The sequence below is a fragment of the Salminus brasiliensis genome, chromosome 20 (assembly GCF_030463535.1).
Source record: "Salminus brasiliensis chromosome 20, fSalBra1.hap2, whole genome shotgun sequence".
NCBI classification, from domain to species: Eukaryota; Metazoa; Chordata; class Actinopteri; order Characiformes; family Bryconidae; genus Salminus; species Salminus brasiliensis.
Genome location: NC_132897.1, coordinates 21,910,931 through 21,932,641, shown reverse-complemented (window position 1 = coordinate 21,932,641; position 21,711 = coordinate 21,910,931). Strand labels below are relative to the sequence as shown.

At 41.0% G+C, this 21,711-nt stretch overlaps 1 protein-coding gene across 3 annotated transcripts in view; it reads right to left on the bottom strand.

Annotated features, from left to right (window-relative positions):
• Positions 1 to 21,711, bottom strand: part of adgrv1 (adhesion G protein-coupled receptor V1) — a 187,865-nt gene that overhangs the window by 138,467 nt on the left and 27,687 nt on the right. For 2 of the 3 annotated variants that reach the window (XM_072664705.1, XM_072664707.1), the window contains exons 4-18: positions 21,422 to 21,517; positions 19,479 to 19,583; positions 19,246 to 19,359; positions 18,265 to 18,830; positions 15,525 to 15,795; positions 12,344 to 12,673; positions 10,257 to 10,433; positions 8,856 to 9,079; positions 7,558 to 7,590; positions 5,996 to 6,122; positions 4,574 to 4,759; positions 4,201 to 4,381; positions 3,762 to 3,925; positions 2,745 to 2,868; positions 1,134 to 1,394 (exon numbers count right to left, since the gene is read on the bottom strand). In XM_072664705.1, coding sequence (XP_072520806.1) covers positions 1,134 to 1,394; positions 2,745 to 2,868; positions 3,762 to 3,925; positions 4,201 to 4,381; positions 4,574 to 4,759; positions 5,996 to 6,122; positions 7,558 to 7,590; positions 8,856 to 9,079; positions 10,257 to 10,433; positions 12,344 to 12,673; positions 15,525 to 15,795; positions 18,265 to 18,830; positions 19,246 to 19,359; positions 19,479 to 19,583; positions 21,422 to 21,517 — 2,959 coding nt within the window. The remainder of the gene's footprint in view (positions 1 to 1,133; positions 1,395 to 2,744; positions 2,869 to 3,761; positions 3,926 to 4,200; positions 4,382 to 4,573; positions 4,760 to 5,995; positions 6,123 to 7,557; positions 7,591 to 8,855; positions 9,080 to 10,256; positions 10,434 to 12,343; positions 12,674 to 15,524; positions 15,796 to 18,264; positions 18,831 to 19,245; positions 19,360 to 19,478; positions 19,584 to 21,421; positions 21,518 to 21,711) is intronic. The other variant, XM_072664706.1, reaches the window with a different exon arrangement.

The window sequence follows — 21,711 nt, the reverse complement described above, 5'->3', positions numbered from 1 at the left end:
AGAACACAACAACCGAGGCGGCCCAGACAAAGGCCTGGCTGCAGATAGCAGTAATCCATCGTCTTAACGTTCTCCGCGTTCTCTCAGAGAACACGCCCAGCATTACTTTGTGGCGAAAGCTACTGAAAGCAAAGGCTCTTGGGTGGGTTCGTGTATGTATAGAGAGACTTCGGTGTCTGTAATTAACTTCCTACAGTGTTCCACCCCCCCCTTTCATGTGTGTGGGTGTGTGTATGTGTGTGTGTTACACAATACGGGGATTAGAGAGGGCTTTGCGAGGACAGGCCGGTCAAGCCTAATCAACAGAGCTTTCTTCACACTGAAACAAATGTCAAATAAGGTGGATTCATCAGCAATGCTGGAGTTGGACATGGAGTGCATTATCTGGCTGTTTAAATGGGTTTTTTAAACCAGCCAACTGACCAACACAGCCCATACAGCGCTTGGTGGTTCGCAGACTTGATGGAAACATGTTCTGTGAAAGCAGGTTTATTTCCAGGGCTAAATGAGGCAAGACGAGCCAAAAGCAAAATAAAACCCATTAGTGAAACTGTGTTTTCATCATAAGGAAATGAATACTCGGGCTAATTAATCAAAGTCAAGACTTTTGGCCAACCAGACCTAAAAACCCAGCCTTATAATGAGCACCGCTGAAGGTTTCCACACTCCCCATGGATACTGGATATTCTATGGATATAACACACTACATATTACATAGTCCAAATATTTGTGGACACCCCTTCTAATGAATGTATTCAGCTACTTTAAGTTGCACCATTGCTGACACATATGTGCAAATCCACAGAGTTCATAGGCAGTGGAACTGTGTTCTCTGTAATGATGGTTGGTGCTCCATCCAATACTTTTAGGATGAGTTAGGGCATTCAAATGAGGTGGGGCGGTAATCATCTAACATCCTGACCTCACTAACGCTCTTGTCACTAAATGCAATCAAACTCTCACAGCAATGCTCCAAAATCTAGTAGAAAGCCTTCCCTGGACAGTAGAGACAGTTACTCCAACAAAAGTAGCTCTTTTTTAATACCCCTGATTTAGGCAGAAACAATGAATGAACAGGTGTCCCAATATTTTTGTCCATATGGTGTATATTTAGAGCAGTCGACATAACACACCTGTGGTGTTGAAGAGGACGATGTAAAATGATTCATCTGTTTCCGGGATGTCGTCATCCACTACGGCCACAGATATGTTCTTCATCCATTCTCCATAGTCAAACACCAGCAGCGAGTCATTGCTCAGTGGAACGAAGTCTCCAGATGATGAGTCCCCAAACTTGAACCGATACAGAACTGTTGCTACGAAATTAGCCAGCCCGGCCCGCAGAATGGTAAAATTGGCCACGCCACCTTCTCTGACCCTCTGTACCGTTGGTTCTGTAAAGCAGAAAACACAACATCAGACTAGAAGATCATCTAAAAAATAAAGATTCTTCAAAGCTACAAAGGTGCATATAATGATTTCTCGATTTTTGCATATTTTCTTAAATTTGCCTTTAAATATACCTGCATATAAGATAATATCCACGCTTTATATCAAAGGGCTCAGAACAATCCATGTGACCTACTAAACTGTGTGAAGAGATAATCTGACCCTAAACCTGAACCTGAAAAAACTACTTAGCTTCACACAAATTCACCAATTACAGATGAGAGGCAGATGATTGACTCCACCAGTTAGACATAAGAATCTCTCGACCCTTCTTCATAACCTCATAACTCGGATGTGAGTAATGTACAATCTTGCGGGTTCTACAGGTTCAGGAAATGTTTAAACCGTAAAAGAAGTAAAAAAATCTTGATAAAACTTGATATTGATAAGAACTTGATAAAAACTCACATCTTTGGAATCAAAAGTTCTGCTATGGCATTGCTCAGAGAATCCTTTATTTTTAAGAGTGTGCACACAGTATAGCCACTTTTGAGTCCCCAAAGAAGCTTTAAATAGAAGGGTTGACAAACGTTTTGCAGCCAAGGCCCCATTCCTGTCCTTGGAGCCAAGGACTCCTTCCTGTGTGAACGAAATTCCATAACCTAGATTTTCCTCCCTAGATTTACTTCATGAATTCAGCTACTTTAAGTTGCACCATTGCTGACACATATGTGCAAATCCACAGAGTTCATAGGCAGTGGAACTGTGTTCTCTGTAATGATGGTTGGTGCTCCATCCAATACTTGAGTTGGGGCATTCAAATGAGGTGGGGCGTTATTCATCTAACATCCTGACCTCACTAACGCTCTTGTCACTAAATGCAATTAAACTCTCACAGCAATGCTCCAAAATCTAGTAGAAAGCCTTCCCTGGACAGTAGAGACAGTTACTCCAACAAAAGTAGCCTAAACTCTTTTTTAATACCCCTGATTTATGGCTGTCAGAATGTTTGACACAGTAGGCTGATGAGTACCATCATACTTATCTGACTGGAGCTAAAGCTCCTCTCCAGTGATGTGTGGCTTTTTAAAATAGTGTCCAGATTTCCAACATTTTCTTTAAGCTTGCTGTGTTTAAAAACGTATTTGATTGTACAATTAAGGTGCTTTGAGACCATATGTAGCTTGGTTTGATAGACCCTTGAGCATATGTAGCTTGGCTAGCCTCATTTGATAGACCATTGAGACTTTTCAGCGCTTTTTTTATTCTTAGGAGTTTAGGATAACGATAAATAACTAGTTCAGAATAACAATAAATCAAGTCTGAATGAGAGTATTTGTAGAACGTAAACTTACGTGCAAAGTAAATTGGGTTGTCGTTCTTTCGGATCTCTAAACTCGCGTTTAGAACACTCCCCAGTCGTGCTCCTCCAGTTGCATTGATGAGAATAATGGCGAACTCTTCATTCTCTTCTGGTATCTAAAAGACAGTTACAGTAGGCTTTTTGACCTTGGGATGATTCAGATTTAGACTTTGTAAAAAACATTTCAATGAGTCTTAAAAATTGACTCATCGATTATTTTTTTTTTTTAAATACACTGCACACACAAATGCAACTGTAGACACCATTTACACAACAGTGAATATAAGCAATGAGAAAATGCATTTCCCATGTTCCAGAAATACCAGGCTGTTGCTATGAGGTTGATAGGTAGTTGCTAGGTGGCTACTATGGTGCTGCTAGGTAGCTGTTTGGTGGTTACTGTGGTTTTGCTAGTTGCTTGCTAGGTGGTTGCTGTGGTACCCCATGTGGTCAGATGGGTGTATTTGTTTTAATGCGTCATAAGAAAAGCATCACCAAGCCATACCCAAATACTTATATTATTAAACAGAATATTAAAAAACACTACAAATCCAAATGTTTGTGGACAACATCCTTCTTCTTGCTGACACAGATGTGCAAATGCACACATACACAGAGGTTGTCTAGTGCCTGTAGAAAAGTACTGGCAATAAAAAATTACTCCCTGCAGAAGAAAACCTGAACCTACTGGCACCATGCCTAATGCAAGGCGTTTTTTTCCCCAGAAAATGTCAAGAAAAAACAATGAATGCGCAGATGTCCCAATACTTTTGTCCACATAGTGCAAATTGTGGCACATTACAACTATACGAAAATATATATGAATAACTGTTCTTGTTTTACTGCTGAAAGTCCAAAGCCATTGGCATATATGTACACTTTCTATAAAATATGATTCGAATTTATTATAGCTTCAATGAATCAATTATGAATCGATCAAAAATTAGAACTGTTTACAGAAAATAAGGAGCAATCTTTAAAAAGGGCTCCATATTCTGGGGGTGTTTACCTCATCTGGCTTGGAGTACAGGGTTAGATTTTTCAGGTACTCTCCTTCAGCAAAGACTACCTCCCCCTGCACTGGGGTAACATCTCCTGAGTAGGTGGGCTCCAGGATCCAGAGGACAGACACGTTCCCAAAATGACCCCTCCCTCTCATGATGGAGTAAGAGGCTATAACAAAAGAGCTCAAACGTCAAGAGAGGTGGCCTGCTTGAGAGTGACAGTAGACCATATGTCAATATTACTCAGCACAGTCATATAAGACACTGAATAATTCATGTCTAAGGAAAGCTCCCCATATAAGTCAATAAATGAGGCAATGCACCATACAAGCCAATAAATGATTCATGTCCAAAAGGCTGACCATCGACACAATCCAGTTATGCTTAGAGCTCTCCGAATATTAGCAGCGTTAGCATTTTAACGTAAAAGGTTCCTTTGCATACCTGAATGCAAGTCCATTGCTTTGCTCTCATTGATAGAGAACCTGAAGCCCGGCTGAGTGAACTCAATGACCCCAAATGGATCATTGCTCTTGCGCACGGTGATGTTGACCTGTCTGCGGCTGCCCAGGCGACTAGCTGGGGTGCTGTGGCTGCTGAGAACAACAGCAAACATCTCGTCCAGCTAAAAACAGACAAATATGCTGTATAAAGATATGTATACGAAAACTATCACAGTGCATCCAACAATAAGGACAGCATGGCTCATCAGTTCTGTAGACAGCACACAGAAAGCTCGGACAAAACACGCTGATCTACTTTACTATGGCCTACTTTACTATGGCCATGCTTTTACATCCCCAACAGTACATCTTACCTCAGGCAACCCATCAGGTTTGGCCACTAGAGCCACCACCACTTCCCTCTCTCCGGGCTGGAACTCCAGGATCCCTGTAGCTCCGTAAAAGTCCTCGTTTCCGGAAGGGGTCACTGTATACCTCACCAGCTGGTTCAGCAGCTGCCCCTGCTGTCTGATCACTCTCAGCTCCACCGTCTCACCCTCCTGCAGAGAGCACAGATACACGTTATCTTTTACTGTATGTTTTTAGTCCTGTAATTACAGCTCAATTAGTTGGTTGTAAGAACTGCTATATGCTGCTGATGCACTGACACCATGGTCGTGATTCAAACTGCATCAGGTTTGGAGTGCTATGTAAGAGATCTGGGGACCATCCAACTGTATGGTATTCAATGGTATTACAGAATCAGAAATATAATAATTAAAAAGATTATTAAAGTTCATATATATATATATATATATATATATATATATATATATATATATATATATGACAGGGATCATAATGTACCAGTTAGTAGAACATGATAGTGCTGAAGAGAGCGAAGTTGGGAAGACACTTTCCCAATTTCCTTTATTTTCTTCTACCTCATTTAGACTTTCTTATATTTAGCATGATTATTGTCTTGATTTATATTTTTTCATCACCATCATAAAATTGTGGTGTCCAGCGGTTTCATCGAATAAACTGGCAAAACTTCCTTGGGTCTGGATTGTTTCCCCACCACAATAAACATGTTTCCATTTTTTCATAATCTTACAGCTAATATTGATTATAATGTTATTTAGTACAGCATGTGGTCCCTTTTGGCTTAAAATCTAATTCTCAGGTGATTTTCAGATATAAAAGTCCAAATACTTTATATTGTTTATATTCCAGTAATAGTCTGGAATAATTGTTCCCAATCATATAAAACCAGAATGTTAAAGGTGCAAATATAACACTATAACACTAATCTATTATGAGGCTACGCATTGTTAAGCTATGCTAACCTGAAATGTCATTTGTAGCTACTAAGGATAAAAATCTAACAAAATTATTTTATTCTAACAAAATTATAATAAAAGTCATGCCATGAATAATTTGTGGTGATCAAATCTAGGAGCAGAGAATTTACCAAGAACCTATAAATAGATAATTACATTTTTTTCCTAGAACACTCTAAATCCTGAATAAACCATCTTCCTTAAAGCATCTAAATCTGAACTGCAAAAATAATTATATACAAAATTCCAGCCACATTCATGTATTCAGTATCAATAATTCTTAATTGTGCTGAAATTCTTAACATTCAGAATCAGATATCATGATGCACTGAATCGCTCAATAAAGAATGGGTACTTGGTATAAGAAAAGGTAACTGGTGTGTTGTGTGATCATAAGGAGAAACGGGCGAACCAATTGTACTTGAAGTGTCAAGCAGGAGACTTCATTCTTACGTTAATGAACCAGGGGCCTTTAGACACGGGCGAAAACTCAAAGACTCCCCCTGGATCATCATTCTCCAGTATGACGATCTCCCGGGTGGTGAAACCAGGCTTCAGAATCTGGTTCTCTACATTCGTCCTGCGACAATAAAAACAGCTACAGTTATAGTGACAGGAGTGTAATCTGTTGGTGGAATAATTAAGATAGATTTCTGTACATCCACTAAAATTCCAATAATAATAATGTGTTTACTTGATTTCACATGTGTACAACTTTACAATATAAACATAAGGCTTTGATGTAATACAGGTTATTCGTGAGTGATTCTTCAATTAGGGTAAATTCTCAGGTTATAAGCTGGTAATAACAATTTACTAATAAAACAAATACAAATTATTATGTTGCTACTTTGGCCTTGTCCCCAACCCAGACCTTGCAGCCTCTCTGCTCCAATAAAATTATAAAAAATGATCAACTAATGGAATTTATTATGTATTATATTATGTATTATTTATATATTAGTATCTGTAATCTTACCAACTACCCAACTTATATATAATATTGTATATTCTGAATAAGTTGGATAGTTGGAATTATTACCGACTATTATCATCTCCACCATTACCATCATTACAGTCTATGATTACTGTAAGGATTTTTTTAAGGTACCACTTGTTTGAGTGATATTTTAATGTGTGGAAAAGTGAGTAAATTAATCATGTGTTACTCCTGATTATAGAGTAGATTTATTCATTATACCATTAGGGCAATATTTCTCCAAAAAAGGGTTATTGAATGAGGGTTATGAATTATTTGTATGTGTTTAAAGTGCATCTATTACTAGCTGTTGAGTAGTGTTAGGAAATTCATTGGCCATTATTAAGTCTTTACTTTAAATTAAAAGAAAATACTTGCTTATATATTGTATTTTTTTTAAAGCCCAAAATTCAAGAATCACCTACACGTACGAATCAAAAAGATTCTCATCACCATACCTTTAATACCCCCACATTTAGCTTTGACATATTCATTAATCAGGGATATTATAATAATTGGGAAAGTGTAAAGTGGTTAGCCTGTCTTCTGGGGACAGCACACTATCCTCCCCCCGCCCAGGCAGGGGGTCCTGTGTGTTAACTGAGCTCGGCTTGGGAAGAGCCAACCCTGGAAGCTTCAGATAATTAGTAAAATAGCAGACAAAGGCCAGACAGGCAGCAGCATTCCAAACAAACGCATTCAGAGGATGTGCCGCATGCATACAAACACTGATGGCTTTACAGCAGGGCATAAAGGGAGCGGGTAAATTAGGTGCTAAATGAGAAAAGAAAGCACTAGGCCAGACCCAACTGATTCACTTTACACACGCACAGGCTATTTGCATGCAGGCACGCTGACACACACACACACACACACATGCACACTCACACACACCCTTTCTTTTCATTTCACACACCCAGATGAAAGAGACTTTCCCCCAAATCGAAATGTTAAGGCATGGTCCAAAGTGGTCCATCGCAACAAAGTGTTGATTCACAGCACACAAAAGGGCAGAGCCCCTCCAGTGTACACTCACCCGAAGTACACTACAAAGCGTGCAGTCTCTACCCTGCAGAAGGCGAGAGTGGGAGGCAAGCAGAGGGAGCGTTCCCGTCAGAACTCATGAATACCAGAGGGGTCTTCGCAGAAGAGAGGGCGGATAACGCAGCGCTTAAGTCGCCACATTCAGCTTTTACTGCTACGCTTCTTTTGTTTCTTTTTTTTAGGAGGGGGGGTGGGGTGAGAACCTCCCCCTGTCTCATAAGCAGTCAGTCAAAAGTTTGGATACACATTTCTACATTTTATTCACAGTGAAAACAACAAAAATTAGACTATGTACCTTTTTCCCCCTCATTATTCTCTTTCATTATAATTAAATTTTCACTTTAGAAACCTGGGGTCAGAGTGCAGCGTCAGTCCCATTACAGTAGCCCAGAGTAACACAGAGGGTTAAGTGTCTTTCTCAAGGGCCCAACAGAGGCAGCTTAACAATGCGGGTATCGAACATACAAGCTTGAGATCAATAACTCAGCGTTCTAACCACTGATGAAAGACACTCTAAGTGGAGGTTCTTTCTATGTTAAAAAGGGGCTCCTTAAGGAAACATCAATTTGAAAGGTTCCTTAGGCTATGTTGACATTTCTTTCTTAAATCTGATCTCATTTCCTATTATGAGCCATCACAATTACTGAGGTCATGTTCTTACTAGTTCCCAGAATTCAGAAAGCCTCAGCAGGAGGAAGATCCTTTTTTTCAGATAATGCTCGAGACTCAGACACAGTCTCAAACATCAGGCCTAGGCTAAAAATTCACTTAGTTTAGTTTAGCTTAAGTAATTAACATTTCCCTTTAGATAAAGGTTGAAGAACCAGGGGCTGTCTCGTTTGTGCATGGTGGAGCAGATAGATTGCCAGTGTTTCAGGGTGCTCCCATGTCTATGTTACCTTCTGGCTCTCAACTTCGAATGAGGCTGCTGTAGTCAGATCTGCTGTCATTAGCCACATTCTCTGTAGATTCATAAATTCAAACAGAACTATTCTGCATAGTGGATCAAAAATCCAAAATCCAAAATAGTACATTCCTGATCATTAACTCATGCTGATCTTTCACCTTTCATTTTTTGTTTTGACATCAATTCAAACACGTGAAAAATGCTGAATCAATCGGGAGAGTCCAAGCGCATGACTGGTACTGTACATATCTATAGCAACAAATATGAAGCTAAAGCAACTAAACATCCTATAAAAACTAACCAAAGGTATTCAAATACACAGAACACTTAAACACAGACCAAATACGTATTTACCACAACCAAGAGATAAGAGTGCCCAGCACCTGTCTAGAGTAAGGAGCACTGTCTCGTTGATCTCCGGAACACCATCAGCCATGATGGTGATGCTGATGTTCGCCTCACTCTGCCCTGACAGGAACACTACTGAACCAGAGAACGGTGACAGGTCATCTTTGGTAACATCCACACTGTTCTCGCCGACAGGCCTCACACTCCAGAAGACCACTGCCTGCCCATCTGTCCCATCTCTCCTCAGGGGAAGAATAATCTAAAGGAGTGAGAACATGCTCAAAAACATCAGAAGAGAATGTTTGAAAAATGAAGAATTTACTCCTTTTAGTCCAAATATTTGAAATTAGCCAAGATTACTTTTTTAAATTTGCAGTGGAGCTATGATGCTAATGTAGCTAACAAGGAATAGAAGACCTTGAGCGTCCCTGGGATTGTGGCGCTATATGATTATTGCATTGTTGTTGTTGTTATTATTATTCTTATTATTATAATTGAAAAAACACTAGTAGTTTGACTTGTACCTGCAAAAATGTATAATATAGGCAGATGTGTGATGAATTAGGCATCAATTTTGTGTGACATACTATAATAAAAATAATTATAATAGGCAAAATTAAAAGAAAGCTTCGAACATCACTTTGGTTGTAGGTATTATTTAATTATCATGGATATATTATAATAATCGTGGGATACATTAATCTATTTTTTAGCCATGGATTTATATGACCTTATAGAAACACATGTAAAATCACAATTTAGTCATACATTATGCCGCTATATACATTTTATTACAGTATGGTAGATGTTGTACTAACTGTAATTAAACTAACCAGTAGACTGGATTCATATTTATTCATTCCTATTTTAAGATATTTTAAGAGTGTTCTGTTGGTTTTTTTTTTACCTGTAAACACAATTTTACATTTGTTTTTTTATGTAAATGTAATGTATAGCTTTCGGACTGAGAAGACATAATTGTTATAATATATTCCAGTGTACCCATTGCAGATACAGGTGTTCAATAGCTCACACATTGCTCCTATAGCCTCCTAAATGAAAAGTCTTGCCAAAACAAAGGGGAAACAGTAGAGCAGCCACTCAGGAGCCTATGATAACCATGCCCAATAACAAGCAAGCAATAGTCTAGTGGCTATAAAGCTCAAGCCACGGGCATGATGCAGTACTTTGGAATTAGTGGGAGTGGCATCTGTAATCTAGAACTAATAACCCAGCATCAGTACTAAACCCCATTACTGGTTTTATGGCTGAATGCAATAAGATCCTGCAATGCTTACAAATTTACTGTAAAGCCTTCCCAGAAAGGTAGAAGGGGGAAGATTAATGGCCGTGGTGGAAAATAATTTAGATGAGCATGTGTCTACAAACATATGGACATATCGCATTGGGATTAAAGCACAGCAGATGTGATGTACCACGCTGGTGTTTGACTCCTCAGGTTCCACTGCCACCACCGTCTGGTTGCTGGTGAAGCCGATCTCTCCATTAGCAATGTCAGGCGTGATCAGCAGGGAGACGTTGGTGGCTCCTCCAAAGCGAGGGCTCACTGAGGGAATGGGGGGAGTGATGTTGACCACCTGCAAACTGTCCAGCTGAGGAGAAGACGACACGCACTGTGTAAATAAAGAACTCTGATAACAGACAACACATCTAATACCTGCACCAGCATGTCAGTAATATCTGATAGTATCTTTATATTTTTGACTTTAAGTTATAAAATATTCTCCCATCATCAAATCACCAGCGTCCTCTGATCCAAACAACGAAATTATACCAGTTATTGGACACAAACAGTCAAAATAAAAGTTTAAAACTGTGTGGGCATTTTATTTGTAATTATTAGTTATTTGATTTTATCCTTATTTTGGTAAAGAATTGCTCAACAAAAGCAGTTACCTTCAATGAAATCCCATAAAAATGTATATAAAACAAACTAACTAACAAACAAACCCCCAAACCGACAAAGTACAGAGAAAACCTGGTTGTCTGCTTGTTTTAAGGGGGTTCCCTCGTCAACTGCCAGCCACGTTGCCATTAAAAGACAGGCAGGTTAAGAGTTTACTGTAAAACAATAGGCTAATTAGGCTAAGACTAACTAGGCTAAGACTAGTCCAGATCTTAAATTCTCAATATTAATTTCTCCAAATTCTGTAGTTTCCAAGTCCATACCACTATCACACAAGGCTACCAGCGCTGGGGCAGGGAAGGCTATCATATGCTTCCTTTGAGAGACATGAAGCCAGCCAACTGCTTGTTTTCTAACTGCTGCTAACACAGCATCCTTGGACAGGTGAACACACTGGTGGTAGCTAACACACCACAGGGCTTGCTATCTTCTGAGGGTAGGGGAAGAGGGGAGGCCATAACACCCACCCAGAAAGAGCGAAGCTATTTATGCTCTCTTGACACGGTTTATCAATATATGGTTGTAAAGTATTAGTTACCTCGTGTCCATGGATACACTTCGCTCTTAGAAGGTTAACAAGGTTATTCCCATGATGTGACCTCTCACACACACACACACACACACGTGTGAGTGTGTGTTTATTCTGTATATTGTCTGTTTCCTTGAAGGAGCCCTTGAGCCGTTCCAACTGCGCCAGGCTTTTTTTTTTGTGTGTTTATTTCTCAGCGTTACTTGATGAAGGGGTTATTTGTTTGGGCAGCAACACAAATCCTATGGCAACAACCCAAATCCCTCACATCACCATGGTTCAAGACTGTTAATTGCCAGGCAAGCTGATGGAGAGACTCTTGTACTGAAAGAAGATGAATTGTTAGGACACTCAAGGTTGTCTTCCCAGGTCTGAAGAGAGACCCAAAGAAGACACGACACACAATCAAGGGCCATAAAGAATGACCTTCGTCAAGCAGCATACAGGCCATCAGGTATTCAGACCCAGTTTCACACTCACCGTCATTTAACTGCAATTTAATTTAACTGCATTTCATTGATGTTGTGACAAAATATCAAAATATTCAGATATTGTGTACCACTATATTTAGTTGAACTAGACACTCTTAGAGAGTTTGATGCTGTTGTTAATATGAAAGCTATATATTTATAATATGTCATTTATATTATTATTTTATTTATATGATTTTTGTATTTAAATATTTGACTATTAAATTCCACTTTAAAAAAAATCAATAAAAGGTCTTCACTTTAACAAAATCTCAAAAGTTCATCAAGTTGCTATGGTCTAAATTGATTGACAGCTGTGGCTTGGCAGTCATGGCCACACTACTTGTTGAAAGCACTTATTTACTTGAAAATGTTCATTTAAAAATGAATTAATTGATAATGAAGATGCATTTTATTACATTTAAAGCAAGAAGCCACTCGAGTATGAGCACTGAGCATGATCAGTCTTTCCTGCTGTAAAATCACTTGTCCTTTTCTACTTATCAACACACATTTGGTCTTGTGATTTACGGGATGCCATCAAATGTATAATCCATTATCTGCTTGTTTCAATGCTTCCTGCATGTTTTCAAGTACCTGTATGAGGAAATGGGCTCCGTTCTGCAGGAAGGCGTCATTGCGGATGGGCAGGATGAGCTGGACCTTCGACTGGCCCGAACTGAACAGCACACTGTTGGTGCCGGTGCCGTTCAGCACACCGCCCCGGGCCCTGGTTGGGTCCAGAGGCCCGGCAGGAATGTAGAGGGCTGTAAGAGCCAGACGCACCTCCCCCAGAGTGCCCCCCTCACGCAGGAAGCTAAGGGACAGGAAGCGCACGTCAGGGCGGCTCTGAATGCTCTGGGTCTCATTGGGATGGAAACCGAACCGACCGTAAACGTCATCGCTGTCCTGGATGTAGAACACCATCTGTGGACGAGGGAGAGAATGCTTCAAATGGTTTATCTATAGCGAGCGGACACTGCTCATTAAACCAAAATGTAGTCAGTCAGATAAGATCTAGATTATCTAGCAAGGTAGCTAACAAGACATGTACACTTTTTTAATGAATAGCATCCTCGAGTCAAAAGAACTGCAGACGAATAATACATGGTATACGCTATTAGGGTAATTATGGTAACTGCAGAAGAACAAGTGCCAACCAGAAACCTTACACTATAAGCCACTGGATTTGTATGGTACTGCGGGATCTATAGCTGGTTTAAGCCGGGGCTACACTACCAAATCTTTACACAGACTTTAGCCACGATTCTCAGTTTGTGCTGGTTGGCAGTTGGAGGGAGAATCGAGTATTGCGAGAGCGGCACAGACTCAGACGTGGTTTAGCCTTCTAATCTCAATTCAGACCAGGAGCATAACAAACATATGATTTTTCTGACCCATGTATACTGGTCAACAACTCAATCTGAACAAATCCCGTCAATAGCCAATGAAAACACACAGAAAGTGCAGATTTCAGACGATTATTAGGCAGTGTCTTATTTTAAATTTACGTTCCACCTTAAATGATGCAGCAGCTGAATTCTGATGCTAGTGCATGTCCAATACTGCAGACTCATTTAGGCTGGAACTGAAATGTATATGAGAAGCCAACGTCTATGACATAGCCTCTAATATAGGCTGTGCTATTTACCGTCAACTCCCTCCTCCGTCTGTCTGTACATACAGACCATGCTGTACATACAGACACCAGGCACAGGTGTTTTGTGGTGTGTTTGGTTTAGCAACAGGTTAAAGTTGTGTATGAGTGGAAATATATTTACCATGCCAACATTTACACTTTACTGCTTAATTCATTAATCACAAGCTGTACTAACTACCTCAAGGGGGCGCTATACAGCACTAGAACTGGAACAAACTGGAACTTGCACAATTGTCTGTTCAAATTAACTGAAATCTAAAATCTAAAATTTTCACCATTGTACTGCACAGGTCCAAACTGCAGTTAGCATTTTTCTCCAAGCATGTTACGTATGTTACACATACAATGATGTTATGGTGTATTAGTGACAGTTTAAAAAATAAATACAGGCTCGTTTTAAGTGACGTGGAGGAACCACATGCTAGCTTTTAGCCTCTCAGCGCTGCTAGAGTCCTAACTACTAAACGGGGAACTGGAGATGACTAAAATTCATAGTTTTAAAAACTACATAAGCAAGTCTACACTCACACAAATAAAAGTTGACAAAGAACCTTTACATCAGGAGAAGGTTTTTGGGGTCTTTAAAAGGTTCTTCACACTTACACATCTCTATGACAAACACGGTTCTTCATGAAACCAAAAGTGGTTCTTCTATGGCATCACTCAAAGAACCATTTGTAGCACCTTTATTTTTAAGAGTGTATTTGAGATTATGTGGCTAGGGAGCTTCCATTACTTGTTCGTTACATTAGCATTGTATCTCCAGTGCAAAACTAAAAGAGTATATCCATGTATCCGGCTGCTGGGGTGAGGAAGTACATCACAACTGTGTTCATTTGGAAGCATATAAGCTGGCAATCGCAGCCAGAGCTTCTGCTGTGCCTTCTCCTCCACACAGATACCACGAACGGCCATCTGCATAAAAACTCGAAGCTTGCTAATCTTAGTAATCCTTCCTCTTTCATTAAACCTTACAGACAAAAATAGCATTCACGAGCCACTTTATTACCCCCTCAGTCATTCATCCAGGCGTTATCTGGGCCAGACGAGGGCCTTCCGTCAATATTTTGCTTTGCGATTGCGGGGATGATTTTTCACAGCTAATTTATGGAGTCTTGACGTGTACATGCTGTAAATCCAGTCTTTGCACTGGTGCTGAGTCAAGTCCTGTCAGCCACATGCGTGGCGGCGCTCTGCCAGCTCAGTGGCAGCGAGCTACCGCATTTATGCACTGCTGCAATTTAAGGGCTTTAACGTAAACAAGGGCTGGATCTACCCACTCCTTTCACACATAATCAGGACTTAAACCTGCGACAGACCAGTTCTGAAGAGCGGAACACACACGCTCACACACTGCGCCGCGCTCTTCTGGTGGCTTTACTTTCCGCCACAACCACATGAAGGGAACACCCAGGTGACAACCAGCAGTGCTCTGACGTCCCTGCGCCAAACGGCTCTGCTCAGACCACATCCTCTGCCGTCCAGATGGGCTGTGGGAACGAATTCTGATCCCAAAACAGTTTTTCACAGTCCTATTGACGGGAAATTGCGGGGAAACTGAATCTGGGTCTGTGGGACATGTTCGGCTTCAATAGAGGAGATGCTGACTTGCGTCTTACATGATTTCCTGTTCCCACCCAGGATCAGGCAGGGATACTGTATGTATATACAGTACATATGTGTGCACACATATATATACACACACACACACGCGTGTGCTGTATATATACACATGTCACAACATGTATAATCTGGTCAAACCAACTGGGAGCAGAAGGGCTGTCATTTCACTATAAATTTCATAAAATTGTTATATCTGTCAAGATTTCCTATTAATGTAACAACAAATGTCCCTTTTTATACATAATATTAGTCATACAGTGCTAGAAAACATTTAAGCAATTTTAGATACAATTTAGTACAGTTTGTGCCATTACATAGGTATGTAAACTGCACATGCTAATAGCTATGTTAGCCTTTTACCACCAGTACAAACCTGAAAAAAACTAACTACAGACACCAAACATGTCTTTGTCACAACAGCCTATCATAGATCTGTCTTCTAAATAAAGCTGTTCCACCGAACCAGAGCACAATGATAATGCCATCCCTGCCTACCTCCATTGGTTCGTCCACTTCTGCCCCTCCCAGTACAGAGGCCGGGATCAGTCTGAGCAGGAAGGCCTCTGTCTCTTCAGGGAGACTATCTTGGGTGACGTTTAAGGGCAGAATGGCCGTCATCTGCCCTTCTGTAAACCTCAGAGTTCCCGAGGCTGGAAAGAGATCAGCGGTGACAGGGGTCCGATCTGTGGAGTTCCGTGTTATGGTCCAGTTGACTGAGACAAGACCATGAGTTCCTCCATTTCTTACAATGGTGATGCCTTCAAATCTTCAGAGGAAAAAAAAAAGTAAATAAAGGCCCCATATTCTGCATTTTCATGTGTTATACTATTGTCCTTGGGCATGGTTTTGTGTCCAAAAACAGCTTAAATTCAGTTTTTTTGACTATTTTCCCGCCTCTCTAATATCTTGGGCTATAAACATATGCAAAATGTTAAAGCAGGTGTGTCCCTGAGCAACTCGAATGACAACTAGGACTGACGAAGCTAACATGGTAATAACGCATTAATGCGATCTCTCTTTAACACAGTTAAAACCAAATGCACTGGTACTGCAGGTTATTTTAAACCCTATGAATCACCTGTAGTTCCTAAGCTGGCAAATTTACCGTGCCCCACTCTGGCCTTCAACAGATTCAGATTGTATAGAAGCTCTTTACCCTTGAATGAGGCGGCTTGTTCAAAAAATGAATAAAAATGGGGATGAACAGATGGCTTACTCTGACTTTCACAGAAACAGCTCGGTATTGTTTTGTCCCGTTTGTGAATTTTAGTGATAGATAATCATAACTGGTTTGCGTAACTGTAGCAATTGTAGCAAGTATGTTTGAAAATAGTAACCTAGCTAAAGCAAATTATTGGCCTTGACGATGCTGTCTCTAACGTTATATCATGCTATTTGATCGCACAATATTTGCAAAGGTTTTATGGCCATGAAGATCTAAAAAGAGGTTTGCTAGCGCAGTGGGATTATCTGAATTCATGCATAAATCAAAATGCTATGCTAGGCATTAGCTGGACAAGCTAGTGTTGCTGGAGGAGGCCGGTAGCTGGCTACTACTATTGAGGTAGCAATGTTGGATAAGGCTGGTGTGCTAACACCACAGCAGCAATGCTGGACGAGGTCAGTAGCCGGCATGCTAACATCATGGTAATTAAGTTGGACGAGGCCTGTAGCTGGGATGCTAACACAGTGGTAATGATGTTGGACGAGGCCGGAAGTTGGCATGCTAACATCATGGTAATTAATTTGGACGAGGCCTGTAGCCGGCATGCTAACACAGTGGTAATGATGTTGGACGAGGCCGGAAGTTGGCATGCTAACATCATGGTAATTAATTTGGACGAGGCCTGTAGCCGGCATGCTAACACAGTGGTAATGATATTGGACGAGGCCGGAAGTTGGCATGCTAACATCATGGTAATTAATTTGGACGAGGCCTGTAGCCGGCATGCTAACACAGTGGTAATGATATTGGACGAGGCCGGCGTCTGCATGCTAACACCATGGTAATTAAGTTGGACAAGACCGGACGTCTGCATGCTAACACCATGGTAATTAAGTTGAACGAGGCCGGATGTCTGCATGCTAACACCATGGTAATTAAGTTGGACGAGGCCAGAAGCCGGCATGCTAACACAGTGGTAATGATATTGGACGAGGCCGGACGTCTACATGCTAACACAGTGGTAATGATATTGGACGAGGCCGGACATCTGCATGCTAACACCATGGTAATTAAGTTGGACGAGGCCGGACGTCTGCATGCTAACACCATGGTAATTAAGTTGGACAAGGCCAGAAGGCCAGAAGTCGGCATGTTTACACTGTGGTAATGATGTTGGATGAGGCCGGAAGTTGGCATGTTGACACCGTGGTAATGATACTGGACGAGGCCGGAAGTCGGCATGTTTACACTGTGGTAATGATGTTGGACGAGGCCGGAAGTCGGCATGTTGACACCGTGGTAATGATGTTGGACGAGGCCGGAAGTCGGCATGTTGACACCGTGGTAATGATACTGGACGAGGCCGGAAGTCGGCATGTTTACACTGTGGTAATGATGTTGGACGAGGCCGGAAGTTGGCATGTTGACACCGTGGTAATGATACTGGACGAGGCCGGAAGTCGGCATGTTGACACCGTGGTAATGATACTGGACGAGGCCGGAAGTCGGCATGTTGACACCGTGGTAATGATGTTGGACGAGGCTGGAAGTCGGCATGCTAACACAGTGGTAATGATATTGGACGAGGCCGGAAGTCGGCATGTTGACACCGTGGTAATCATGTTGGCCGAGGCCGGATGTCGGCTTGCTAACACCATGGTAATTAAGTGGGACGAGACCCATAGCCGGCATGCTAACACCATGGTAATTAAGTGTGATGAGACCCGTAGCCGGCATGCTAACACCATGGTAATTAAGTGGGACGAGACCCGTAGCCGGCATGCTAACACAGTGGTAATGATATTGGACGAGGTCGGTAGTCGGCATGCTAACATCATGATAATTAAGTTGGACAAGGCCGGAAGTTGACATGCTAACACCATGGTAACTAAGTGGGACGAGACCCATAGCCAGCATGCTAACACAGTGGTAATGATGTTGGATGAGGCCGAAAGTCGGCATGCTAACATCATGGTAATTAAGTTGGACATATGCAAATGCATCCATGGGTGAGTCCATGATGTCACAACCTAGCTGGATTAGAAATGAGCTGATTCTGAACCCACTCACCTCGCGGTTGTATCCTCATTAATTATAACCGGCTGCGTTGGAGGTGGATTGCTGATGGATAACACTCCATACGGCTTGTCATTCGGCTCAATGGTCACCTGCACGAAGCTGGGAGACGTCAGAACAGCATCACCCAACAGAGTCTCTTCCAGGAGAAGCACCTGAAAGGACTCAGCAATTTCTGGAACTCTGTCGTCAATGATGTTGAAGTGCAGCACTTTTTCATGAACCCCTGGTGGAAAAACCACCATCCTCATAGCCTGGAGGTCCACAAAGTCCTCCAAGAGCGTGGCGCTGGCCGCTCCATTTCCCGTGACTATGGCATAAGCGACAGACACTTCTCTGTCATCCGAGCCAATGAGGAGGCCGTCGTCTGTTCTGCCACGGGTAACGGTCAGGTTAATGATGCCCGTAGTTTCAGGCACAGCCAACGAGGGTTGTGAGAAGCGTACAGGGGCATCGTTACGAGAGATTTTAATCTGCAAGGCGGTTCTGTTTGGGTTCAGTAAGGCACCTCCTGCCACTCCTGTTAACTGCACTGTGAAGATCTCATCATCTTCTGGAACCTGGAATAAAGGAGAAACATCAGGAAGGTTCTTCTTAGTTATAACGGTTATTCAAATATTCAGAAAAGATAAACCGCAGGTAAATGTGCACCAGGGATTGGAGCTATGGGGTGGCAAGTAGGGCTTCTCACTTGGACGCTAGATTTCTGCCTCCTCGAAAAACAATGGGTTCTTCTAACTTCTGACTGAGTTGCAAAACATTTTCCAATCTAACCCTTATAGAACCGTTATGTTTACTAAAGACCCTTTGAAGAACCTGCTTTTTTAAATGGGATGGCACACAGACAGTTGTGGAGCTGGACTAGGCTCTATACATTTCTTCAGTTCACATAACTGACCTTAGAAGAGTGTTTATATTCTCACATGCTTTATGGAATACAGCCTAATGACAGAAAATCAAAATAGTGATGAGCACCTTATCATCTTGAATGAGTACACTGAAGACCACAACGGCTCGGCCAGGAGGAATAGTGAGGTTTCCTCGGTCAGGACTCAAATCTTCACTGGCTGGGTTCGGCCCTCCGAAGATCTGTCAGTTTAAAGCATTCACAACACGGCAGATCAGCAGGACAGTGCAGAGTTAGAATAGAGAAATAAAATCTATGTCTAATTTCAGACATGGCCCAAAACCGAATTTCTAACACTCACCTCGAAATTTACAGTTACGCTTCCATAAGTTCCTTTTTCTCTAATGAGAGTTAGAGGCACATACTGGTTTCTGCCCTTCGGCTCCTCCACTGTGATCAGGCTGGTCTGCAGAAACGAGAATAAGAAAGAATTTTACATTTAATGCTCATCATCGTGTCTCTTTGGTGTACTTCATATGTTTGTGAAGTTGTGTTTGTGTGTTTGTGGACAAACATTTAAATTTAATAGAGTCACAACACAGTGGAAAATCTGGACATTTGAAGCACTTAAAGCTCTGAATAGCTGTCTCACATTGTGTTATTACACTGATTATTTATACATCTACATATTTAGCTGATGCCTGACACACTAGATGTATAATTTTAAAAATGAAGGGACAAGCTTTTGGCCAAAATTTTTTTTTTTAAATACGTTGGTATACATGCAGCAGCCAAAAAACAACTGTTTATTTATCACCAACATCCAATAAGTCGTTACCCCTAATCTATACTATATACCAAATCACTCCATATAACACCATAAAAAAATTCTATGGAATTCCTGATGAATTTGGTCATATTCAGTGCATTCAGTACAATCTCAACAATGCAATAGCTTTTAGTACCCGACAATTGAAGAGATAATCAGATTTTTTACAGCAGCCAAAATTAAACAATGTATTTATTTTGCTTGGATTTACTTGCTAACTCAATAAACTCACTAATTCCTAAAAGTTCCTGATTGAAAAATATAGGGGAGTGGTAGGCAGAGGTCTCCCCAGCATTAGATGGGGCGGCTCCGTTCCCATGACGACATTCAAACTTTCATTGACAAGTTAATCCATTCAGTAAAGGGCTCATGTGTGTATTTTTACTCACCCTAGCAACCCAACAGCCTCCGCAGGCTCCCACCTGAGCGACCCCTCAGCACAGGCATTCTAAACCCCCCACCATCCCACCAGCCTCATTTCCTCCCTCTCCCTCCCCCCGGCGATTTTAATGGCCCTTCAATAAACATGTAGAAATAACTCTGGACAGCAGTCGCCGTGGCAACCCTCTCAGCTGTATCCCAGAACAAATGTCTTCCGCAGCCACAGGGTTTGTTGCTCTGCAGTGGTTTAGGGTGTAGGTACAATGCCAGTCAAAAGTTTGGGGACACCTTACCGCCTCTCATAATTTTCCAAGTAATGTTTGATTTTCATAGAAACTTTTTTAACATAAGGCAGTTATTTTAGTGAGTTCTGTCTGGATACTTTTGAAGCTATTGTTAAAAGCATATCAGCGCTGTTGCACAAAAACCTTGTTTCTCCAAAACAGCAACTTTACAGGAGACGGGAAAAAACAACTTTCTCAATGGAAGTCAATGTAAAAATAATTGATACCAAGTTATTTTGGAGCATTTCTATTAGTCCATTCATCCATTCGAGAGTTTGAAATAGCGTAAAGAACGACTGCCCGATTCACATTGTGTCAAAATGTCAAAAATGTCACAAATTAAGATTTTTAGTTTTAGTTTTTTCATGAAGATATTTTTGAAATATCTTCACAAAAAAGCTGATTCATAGAGATAAGGTGTGTGGGATGTCACATTATTTCCAAGCATCAGTTGTTCCTTTAGTTTTACCATTTTTTTTCAATACAAAAATTACAACAAATTTTCTATTTATAAATCATACATCTCCAATACTATTTAAATATGATTTATAAAGCAAATGGAAATGTTTAGTTTATTATTAAAGGACATGGCAAATGGGCAACTCATTAAATCAATATCTGAAGCTTCTATTCAAATGTAATGTCTCTATTTTTAGTAATAAGTATAAAGTGAATAGTATAACCATATAAACTATAACTTGTTGTTTCTACAATGTTTTAACAGCACTGCGCTGCTGCAAACTGAAACAAGCTAAACCACTTGACCAGCTGTCAGAGGAACAAAGCACATAAGAGCGATCAGTGTCTTACTGAGTTGAAGGATATGATTCCAAAGGCATTGTCGTTGGACAGGATGGTGATGACGGCTGTGTTCGGGGTCCCCACAGTCACACCATTCGAGGAGCTCTGAAATCACAGAAGTGAATTAATGAAGCTGTGCCAGCTGTCAACCCACAAAGCAAAGCCATGGAATAATGATGTGCTTTTTCAAGCAGCAAAACTATGATTCATTAAAAAACATGACACATTTCATAAGACAGTGGCTGAGTCACTATTTTGCTTTTGCTCAATTTTTTGGTACTTTTCTATTTGTACTGTTT